The sequence below is a fragment of the Anopheles ziemanni genome, chromosome 2 (genome assembly GCF_943734765.1).
Source record: "Anopheles ziemanni chromosome 2, idAnoZiCoDA_A2_x.2, whole genome shotgun sequence".
NCBI lineage: Eukaryota > Metazoa > Arthropoda > Insecta > Diptera > Culicidae > Anopheles > Anopheles ziemanni.
In genome coordinates, this window is record NC_080705.1 from 89,348,390 (window position 1) to 89,358,926 (window position 10,537).

The 10,537-nt window shown below is 46.0% G+C and overlaps 1 protein-coding gene across 1 annotated transcript; it reads right to left on the reverse strand.

The window, feature by feature from the left end:
• Positions 1–328: 328 nt before the first annotated feature.
• LOC131282370 (uncharacterized) lies at positions 329–6,241 on the reverse strand. Its single transcript, XM_058311808.1, has 8 exons — positions 5,920–6,241; positions 5,766–5,851; positions 5,590–5,664; positions 4,941–5,048; positions 4,107–4,427; positions 2,719–4,023; positions 2,342–2,650; positions 329–2,270 (listed from the first exon to the last, which is right to left on the reverse strand). The coding sequence occupies exons 1-8, from the start codon at positions 6,239–6,241 to the stop codon at positions 1,518–1,520; spliced, it is 3,279 nt and encodes a 1,092-aa protein (XP_058167791.1). The 3' UTR covers positions 329–1,517.
• Positions 6,242–10,537: the final 4,296 nt, after the last annotated feature.

Sequence of the window (10,537 nt, forward strand, 5' to 3'; positions counted from 1 at the left end):
GCCAAAACTCACCAATATAACCACAAGTGCTACAGCTGATCTGTGAAGTAAGTATAAGCTCAAAGTTTCTTACGATCGAGCTTAAGTTGGATGCAATTAAGCCTCTCGCAGTCTAGCTTCTAAAGTGATTGCTTTAAGCTCCAGAAGTGTTTCAGTTCTTCATGCGTTTAAATATTCAGCGATTCTCAAAATTTTCACTTATTTTATGTGGAATATTTTAAGTCAATTGGCAATGACATAATTTAAATTAAATAATTCAACAAGAGTGCTAAAATACTTTCTTTCATAGTATAAACTCACAGCAAAAATCCCTTTTCCCTTTTCCGGTTTGACGAAAGGTTTATTTCATCAAATCATTTTGTGTTTATCTCGGTAGACACCTCAATAATTTAAAAAAGAAAATAAAAAAAATACACAATTACTGTACGGGTTGGACATTTTTCTCTGTTCGCGGTTCAAATGGGAGGGGTAAGAAGAAAAAAAATTCTTGAATGTGCGCGAATCTTGGAACGATGCTATCGGATCTGATACTGTCGGAGAACCTGCCCGGCCGCCCAACTATCGGGCCTTACAGGCTTCGAATGCTTCTATGGAATGAGCGCTCCCGTGTAGTATTTTACTGTTTTTTGAGGACCATTCATGTTTTCTTGCGGTTTTCGATTATTTATGGTTAAGTAGGTTTTTTTCGGTTCTATTGCAGCATAACAACACCGGGTACTTTGAATATAATTCAAGAAAAAGCATCTCACTATCAAATGGCACTAAAAAAACGAAGCTTTGTGCTGCATAGTTGTTTAATGTATGTTTTTCCCGTTCGCTTGCCAAACGATTGGAACGGGAAGATTTCAAATTTTGTTGGAACTAAAGGTTACAGTTGGAAGAAGACCGTAATAAACTCATCATACGAAGTAACTGTCTAGCATTTATAACTACAATACTACGGCTCATCAGCTGCACAATGCACGGTACGCGTAGCTTAAGTAATGGAAAGTCAACCCATCCGGATCACCGTAGGTTCAGCCTAATGAAGCTGGCGGATTGGGAATCGAAAAAACTTCATATGTGCGAATCACTTAGCAAGATGCAGTCCATCTTGAGGAACGTTGCAAATTAAAAGGGAAACATCAGGAAGAAAGGATAAGCCAGTTAGCAGGAGGTGGACTTAATAAATAAGAAGAAATAATCTGCGCCTTCTTCGCTTGCTGCCCCGGTTTGCTGTCTGATAAGTACGTCAAAGCTGTTTTTCGCTGTTCAAAACTGGTTGAATATGACCAAAAAAGTATTTGAATAACATGCTCCCATTACGTATATGCGCTACGATCAAATGCTGCTGCAGTAGTCGAAGGGAAGCTCGGTGATCCGTTGTGAAAGCTGTTAAAGTATGCTTCTCTCTACTTTAATTAAACCGTTACTGTTTCACGTATGTTTTACGAAATCTAAGAACGCGCCACTTCGTTGACTGTTGCGCGGGGCGTACTGTGGGACTTTCCATCCACACGGGATCCACCACCACTCGTTTACACCTGATTGATCGGTGCGTACCGGTGGACCTTCGGTGTTTTCGGTGCTGCCACATCCTCCGTCAGCTTCTGATAGACGAACGAGTTCTTCGAGGCAAGCAGAGCCTGACGGTAACGTTCGCCACGTCGCTTCATTACGACGGTCAGAACCTTCACCACCACCAACAGGATCATCGACAGACCAAACAGAATGCACGCCACCACAATCCAGAAGGACGACACGGCGTAGAACGTGCCACTCTCCAGGATGACAACGTCATCCGCGTTAGTGCCCTCGCTGTCGTCCTCGTATTCACTGTCGTCATCCATCACGTCCAGGTGGTGCTTTCCGGTGAGGATCTCTTCCTCGATCTTCTGGATACCCTTCACGTCGTCAAGGATGTTTTCGCGCTCCTGCTCATCCTCGTCGTCATCGTCTTCGCTGTCGGCGCTGTCGCTATCGACCGACTCGCTCGAGTAATCGTCCAGCAGCTCGTTGTTCTTGCTGTCGACAACCTTGTTCGACTTGCTCGTCTTCGCAAGCACATCGGCATCGGTATCGGCGTCATCGTCATCGTCTTCGTCGTCGTCGTCGTAGTCTTCCTCCGTTTCGCTGTACGTCAGCGTCTTGTCCGGGTCGCCACCGCTACCACCCTGGCAAATTTCCCAAGCAAACTGGCTCCACTGCTTGAGCGAGACCGAGTTATCCGTACGCAGCACGTTCATTTCGGCATGCGTCACGTGATCTTGTCCATTATCGGCCATCGAAATCTAAAAGCGAGTAATACATTAACCTCAATAACACCTTCGATGTTAATGGTCTTGGTTGTGCAAATGCTTACCTGCTTCTTCTGCAACCAGTTGATCAGTGGTTGCAAGTTGTCGGTGCAGCTGAGCGTGTTGTTGCGGATGTCCAGAACACGCAGCTTCGCCATCGACTGGAGGTCCGATACGAACACCTCGGCAATTTCGTTGTACGACGCATTCAGACGCCTCAGATTGGGCAGCACTTCCTCACGCTTCGCATTGAGCGACGAGTCTTCCCAGAGGGTGCGCAGGTCGCAGTCGCTGATATCAAGCTCGCTCAGGTACTGCAGCGGGTGGAAGATTTTGCTCGACAGGCTGGAAATCTGATTGCCGGCCAGGTTCAACTGTATGGAACAAAAGCGGATAAAATCAATGAAAACCGTTGACGGTTTATTCCTAATGCAATACTTACGCTGTTCAGATTGCGATTGATCTGGAATGTTTTCTCGTCCAGATCCGTGATCATGTTGTTGCTGAGGTCCAGATCCATCAACTTGCCCAGATGAGCCATGACGGCGGGCCGAATGGTTTGTAGGTTGTTCCAGGCTAGATTAAGGCGCGTCAGGTGCGGCATCGTCTTGAACGTGTTGTCCGCCAGCTCGGAGATGTCGCAGTTCGAGATGTCCATGAAGTACACACCAAACGTACCGTTGTAGGAGCTCTCGAAGCCTTCGTTCGGAAGGCGCTTCAGCCGTGGGTTGTTGTTCAGCCGGACGATGTCGAGCACCTTGTTGCCGATAAACGTTTGAGCGGAAATCTGCTCGAGATTGTTGTACGACAGATCGATCTGGCGCAGGCTGCCGAGCGAGATGAACGCCATCGGTTTGATTTTCTCAATATGGTTGCCCTTCAGGATCAGATTGGTCAGCCCGTCCATGCCCTTGAACATCTGATTGTTGATCGTTCGAATCTGGCAGAAGCTCAGATCAAGCTTCTGCAGATCGGCCGTCACAAAGTCGACGTTGTTGCTGATCTTGTTGTGCTTCAAGTGCAGGATTGCCAGCGACGTCTTGGCGAAGATGTGTCTCGGCAGGTCCGCAATGTTGTTCGTCGATAGGTCCAACTCCTCGATCGTTTCTACGTTATCGAACAGACCCTCCGGCAGGTTGCTCAGGTTGTTCTCCGACAGGTTGATGTAGATGATGTTCTTCAGCTCGTTGAACGCATTCGGTTGCAGCTCCTGCAGCTTGCAGCGCGAAATATCCAGCTCCTCGACGGATGGCGCCTTCAGCATGTAGTCCGTGTACGGCGTGTTGTGGTTGACGCTCTGCATGGCGCTCAGATCGTTGCCGGACAACGTCAGCAGGCGCAGCTTGGTGTTGTTAGCGAACGTGTCCGGGTGGATCATGTCGATGCCGGAGTTGGACAGATTGACCGAGTACAGCTCATCGAGACCGGCAAACGCTTGCGGGCTGATGTACACGATCGTGCAGTTGGTGATCTTGATCGACACTACGTGACTGAGACCAATTTTTTTGAAGAAATCCGGTCCCAACTCAATCGGGAACTTGGGCCCAACGTCGAGGACCTGTAGGTCGGTGATGTGCGAGGCGAACTTTTGTGTCTCCAGATCCAACCGACTGCACGTAGCGACCATGTACGCGTGCATGTTGCGCTCGCAAATGCATCCACGCGGGCAGTAAGTCGTGTTGCCCGCATCAGCGTTGTAGTCATCGTCATCATCTTCATCCTCGTCGTAGTAATACTCAGCGTCATTCTGTAATGATTGATAATTTCAAAAATGAAACACACGTGCTTTATGAAACGGGCAGCAGATCGTTTTGAACGACTTTCACTTACCGCCTTGTTAGCGGTTTTGTTCTGCTCCTTTGTCTTCTTGGCTGGTTTCGGTTGCTTCTTTGCTTCCTTTTCGACCGCGCTTGCCACGTTTGTCGCTTCCGTTTGCGCATCCTCTGCCTCATCCTCATCATCTTCGTCGTCCTCATCATCATCGACATCGTCGTCATCGTCGTCGTAGATGTACTGATATTCCATATCGGCATCATCGTCGTACTGATCGAGAATTTCTACGTTCATCTTTTTGGTTGTGCCGGTCGGCTTTACGGTGGTGGTGCTCGTCGAGGGCACGCTTTTAGATGATTCCTTCCCAGGAATCGGTTTCTTGGAAAGTGAATGGAAACAAAAAATATGATAAAATTTACCCTGTTTCACTTATGTCGCATAGCGATCGCCAAAATTTGAAACACCTCGCTTGTTCATAACACCCTTTGTGGACACTTACAAGTGGATAGTCATCCTCTTCGTCTGATTCAACGGAGTCATCGTTGTAAATATCATCATCAAATGCAGTATTGCTGCTAGGCTTAGCGGTGGTGGTGGTTGAGGTTGAGGTTGTGGTGGATTTGGAAGATTTCTACAGCGAAGCGTTTTGGCAGCCAGAAGAGATAGAGAGCGTGGAAGGATAGAAAGGAGAATACATGCAAAAGCGGCATTATTGGATGAAAGCATTCCGTGATATAGCATGCAATCCAATTTCATTTTGGCTGCTGCAATGGAAGACGATTCGGACAGTGACCAACTCCAGACAACAAAATACCATCAATGTCACCATGTTGAACATAAAAACAGAGAGGGACAAACTTGCTTTTACACGATCCGCTTTTGAACACTTACGAGAGGGTCGACCAGAACTTTGTCCACCCCGAGCGTGTCAATTTCTTCGTCCGATTTACTTCCGGACTCATCGTTGTAAAGCTCATCACTTTCAGCACTGCTGGTAGTCTTATCGGTGTTGGTGGAATTAGAAGATGTCTACATAGGAGAATATTGCCAACCAAAAGGTAGAAAACGGACGAGGAAAACGAGCGGATGGTAGACGAGGAAAAAGAGCGTTATTGTAGACAAACGTTCCGTAATATAACATACAATGCAATTTCATTTCAGATGATTACTTAAAAGGTGATCGGACAGTGATAGCTTGACTAGACAACACTATTACAACGAGTTCAACAGAAAATCAAACCGCTTGCGCACGATTGCCTTTTAAACACTTACAAGTGGATCGGTCAGTTCTTTGTTAACCTCGGAGGAGCCACTCTCTTCGTCTGATTCACTAACAGACTCATCGTCGTAAAGCTTGTAGGAACACGAGAAAAAAGGGTATTACAATATTGGAAAAAAGAGCTCCATGAAATAGCATGGAATCCAATTTTGTTTTCAAATGATGACTTTGAAGACAGTGAAACTCAGTACGGCAGAATGGCCACGTGTTGGACACAAAAAGATGGATACGGACAAACCGGAGACAACTTACTTCGTCGACGGGAGTATCGGTACTCGTTATCGATGGAAGCACTTCACCGGTAAGGTCCTCCACTTGAGGCAGTTCATCAATGTCCTTCGCCAATGGATGGACAGGAGGTTAGTAAGATCTTTACAATCGTGCTTTGCTACTCATTTTTTAGAGGTTTTACGATCGAATAACGAATTGAAACTTACCACTCCTTTGCCGTTTCCGTTCAGAAGGATCTCCTCGTAGCTATCGATGTCGTCATTGATTTTCACCTGATTGATCGTTGTTGGACCTACAATACAAGGGTGAGAATATTGATCCAAAATGAAGATTGAGACCAGGATATTCAAACATTCTTACCGGTCGATTTGTCCTGTTTCGCACGCTGGGCGTACTTGGGGTTCAGATCTGCTGCCTTCTTCGGCAGGACCGGCTCATCGTCGAGATCCGAGTCGTCCTCGTCCTCGTCCTCAGCGCTGTCGATCGCGTTCTCATCCGGATCCGGCAGCATCTTGTTGTAGCGTGGATCGTGCGCATCCGGAATCAAGGGGTCACTTTCCGCAAGCATCTTATTGAACAGCGGGTCCTTCGCCTTCGGCAGGTCCGACTTCAGGGCCGGACTGGAGCCCACGGCGAGCGCACATAGCGCTACCGTGAGCACCAGTAGATACTGGTGTCTCATCGCGCGCAAACGAACCTGCGGAGAAACGAAACGAGGCCGGTCAATGTGCGGATGGAAGTAATGTGATATATGGTTGTGGAATGTTTGGAGTTTGATGATCAAATATTTGCTGTCGCGGCGTTGCAATCACGGCCCCAGCGTGATTCTGCTGCGTGGAGCGAATAAGTTCAACCGGAATGTGTGGTTCCATTCAACATTCGTGAAACCTTTCTTTAGCTTTGTAAAAAGATTATTTTCTCAATATTCTATTATTGTATAAGTTATATTAACGTCAAGATTTGAAGATAACTAGCCATAAATCTCAAGTAAATCATTACGGAATTGGAAAATGGATTTGCATTTCAACGCATAGCAACATTTTTTTCGTCGCTTGGCAATCTGATTCTTTAAAGGCATCTGGACAATTTTGTGGTCACTCATGGTTCATCCGGCATTTCTAGCTGCACATGAACGTAGAATTGATAATTTTTCACACTTTGCAGTAAAACGAAACGTTGCGGTAGGAGATACCTTCACATACTCCAAAAGCCAGCAACTTAATGGTATCCCTCGCGTGAAGTGTTTACATGCGTCGGGGAGGTTTTTGACTACGTCCCCGTTGCTTTCCCTCTCTCGGTCCGAATTCCCCCAAATGCCCTACCAATCGGACGTTCGGCAGCACTACGGGCCAAATAAATAAGCCGTTTATTTCGGTACTTATTCGATCTGGCGCCTCGTACCAGACGAGAATTTCAGGTCTTTTTTTTTTGTTGTTTTCGTTGGAGGTTTATTTCGTTCCGTTCCGTAATGAAGAGGCCTCCAAACGATTAGCGCTCTAATCAGCTAATTGGCATTCTCTGCCCCTTCGCGGACGACGATACGTGCCGTTTAGGAAAAAAATACTAACAAAGAGTTTCCTCCCGGTACGGTGGTAGATAATTCCGCGGAGTTTATCGTCTTACCGTCTTTGGCTAGTGACCGCACGAGAGAGAGGTTCAAGTGAACTACAGAATTGTCTAGTGGCTACACTCCAGGAAGACATGTGTGTGCCCAGGTGCCATTGGCGTGTTTTCCTGCCGGTAGTTGGTACTATTCTCTTACCTTCTCACGAGGCCAGCACCATCATGAAGAATAGATAGATAAGACCCATTTTTTTCTGCTTTGCGTCGCGATAAGATAAGCGACCCAACAAACAGAATATAGCGATAGCGAGTTTGTGTCTCCACACGTCTGGAGGAAGTGGTACGCATACAACGCTGTAGTAGGGTTCCGTGAATGAATTGCGCCACAGATGGGCCGAGTATGTCACACTGGTGTTTCGCAAACCAAACCTTAAGGGGGCGTTGTTGTACGTTGCTGGAAATGGTTAATGGCGACCGCGTTAAATATCCGCATCGGTGTTATGGCATAGACCTTTGCTAGAGCTTTATACGCCAGAAGTTTTAAATTGGCATTGGTATCGGATAAGTTACAGCGATGCCTTCAATTGCATATTGACAGGGAGGTCTCCGAATGGTACGCATACGCATCGAATGCATCAACGCCGCTATAGAAGGTACCAATTTCTTTTGTTCGGCCTCCACCGCACAAATGTCTTCTACATGATGACGGTGGAGTACACTGCAATTCACTCCTATGACGCACGTCTCCAAGCTTCCGGAGCGTAATTGCAAAAAAGAAAACGCACACACCTCATGTGTCATTATGTCGATGGCTTTCGGTGAAAGGATTTCAGCGCAAGTCTATCGAATCCTCAGTCTTTGATGGATACCCTCGATCGTCGCATTTGTGTATCTGGTTCTGCAATTGGTTTCGGGTTGGCCTAGTTACAGTATTTTGCGTTATTTTCTTCCATAATTAGAAAATAAAAGAACCTTTCGTCCAATACAAAGACTGCTCTTAAGCTCTTTCAGTCTTCCTTCCCTCATCAGGCGATCCTCATATGACAGATGATCCGCACTTTCGTTACGCAACTACCGGGTGAGAGGTGGGATAGGAAGGCGAGAGGGTTTGAGGTTTCAAGCCTGAAGAAAGAAGATAACGCCTTTCAGAGACGATGCGCTCAATTAACGTGACATCTGGTGCCGGTAATAGGCCTCCATCCATCACCGATCGTGCCTCGACTGCGGAGTTTTCGAAGTTGAGGACAATCCTTCTTCCACCAGACGCACACAGGAAGCGTCTTGCTGAAGTAAACAAATTTTCTGGATGGTGAAGAAAATCTGTTCCCCGTGCTTCAATCATGCGCCCTGATGCTATTGTCTTTTCCGTCAGTCCAGATCAACTTGGGAACGGATCGTTTTACGTTCGACCGTTAAACGGAAAAAGACAGCCCATGATATATGTGGACAACGTCTGCGGATCTATTTCCTGCTTTAACGATTGACGATCGATCGATCGAATCATGCCTAGAGAAAAGTGTTCGTATTAAGGGAAATGGAATGGATTTTCTCTTACCGTCGAACTCCGTCGAAAGAAGCACGGAAAGGGAGGAAAAACATGCTTCAGTAAAATTGACCTAACGAGTGAGATCGTGTGGCGGAATACCAAGGTGAGGTGATGGGGGTTGCCAAGACCAATATGTTGGTTCCGGTGCCGAAGCCGTAAAGCGAAAGTTGTTAAATTCTGTTTACACTTCGACCCTTGCTCTGCGGGGCAAGCCAGAGACGTTTGTTTCTTCGATAAATAATTTCGATTTTTCGAACACCCCAACCGAGAGCCCTCGGTCAGTTTGTCTGTACGTGGACCGAGAGAGATCTTTGTTTATTTCCCCACCTGGGAGGAGAAACCGTGAGATTGTCTAGTTGATGAAGGTTATTGGTTGAAGCAGGAACTAGTATATTTCCCTGAGCGTCTCCTGGAACGATTGATAAAGTAGATACACTAATTGACTGCTCCTAATGCGGTTATAGAATTGAATAAATCTCTTCTTCCTTAGATGCCGTTCCACTTAAACTATCCTACACTCACGAGGCTAAGGTTTGGTCGTCGCCGACATGTGCGATCGTGATTTGTGCGGCTTGAGATTCCTTATAAGGAACATACAATGTTCTAACTTGCGTGATCATGGTGTCGATTCTACCGGTTCCCTAACGTCGCGTACCAGCACCCTCACATATTCCGGAATATTAAATTACCCCTCAACAAACATCGTGCATATTCCCCCGCTCAGACGGAGCAATTAAAGAGGAGTCTCGTTGAGGATTGGAGAAGGGGAGGCGGGTGCTGGACTGGCACCAACTTCAAAGCCAAACCGAGAAACCTTCCATTTAAACTAGTGTTCTGTGCACTCGCCGCTTGTGCGGTTGCATCCGATGCTAATTGAGCTGAGTAATTGCATTTTAATATTCGTCCGCCTGACCTAATGGTCGTCCATGGATTCACATACGAATCGTTTAAAACAGAAAGTTGTATAGTGCGGACTATTTTCGAAGCATCTGTTAGCTTTCCTATCAAAAAGTCTTTTCAAAGTGGTTCATGAGTGTTATATCCACCAGTAAACTTTTAGAATCCAGCATAAAATACTTATAAAGACTTAGTATTTATTTTCTTCTCTACTTTTATCACGTGATAAATCGATAAAACGACCATAATATTATACCGCGTCATTAACAACTGTTTATATCTTTTTTATACCCGTCTGGTGATCCTCAACAAGCTTCCGTCTTCCGAACTTCTCCACCGACCCCAATCGCAATCGATAATGGCCGACAATTGTGACGGGAAATTGGCTTCTGCATTGGTAGCTCTTGAATGAATTGATTTGTTCTGACGGACCCGATTACCATCGTGATCGTCGCCACGGCGAGAAGTGTTAGGCCCATTAATTAATTTTGTCGCAATGGACCGTGATGGTGGGACGTTTTGATACGAATCATCTTCAGCATCGATGGTATGGTGGGTGATCCCATGCTGTGTGGGAGGTGGTCATTAAGTTTGCTCTAAACTGACCTTTTACCATTACCTCATATCGAGATGATCATAATGATGACACTTGTAGGGTGGTGGTTACATAGAAACACTGATTGAAGTATTAACCCCCACTTAATGGACCTTTGCTTCGTATATTCTCGTGGGACACTAACACATTCTGTGTTAGGGATAGTAGACGACTTCTGCCGATTGCGTCAAGAATAATCATTTGTGATTATTATTTTTTGGTGGAAATAGACAGCATCAGAATAAAATGAATCGTTTACTTTACGAAGTTTTGAACAAAAACCGGGGAAATGCGGGGAAAAACCTCCACATAAATAAACAGTTCGAAGATACTCGAATGCATTCCCCAGACAAGGAATCGTGGTGCCGCTGGAAAAC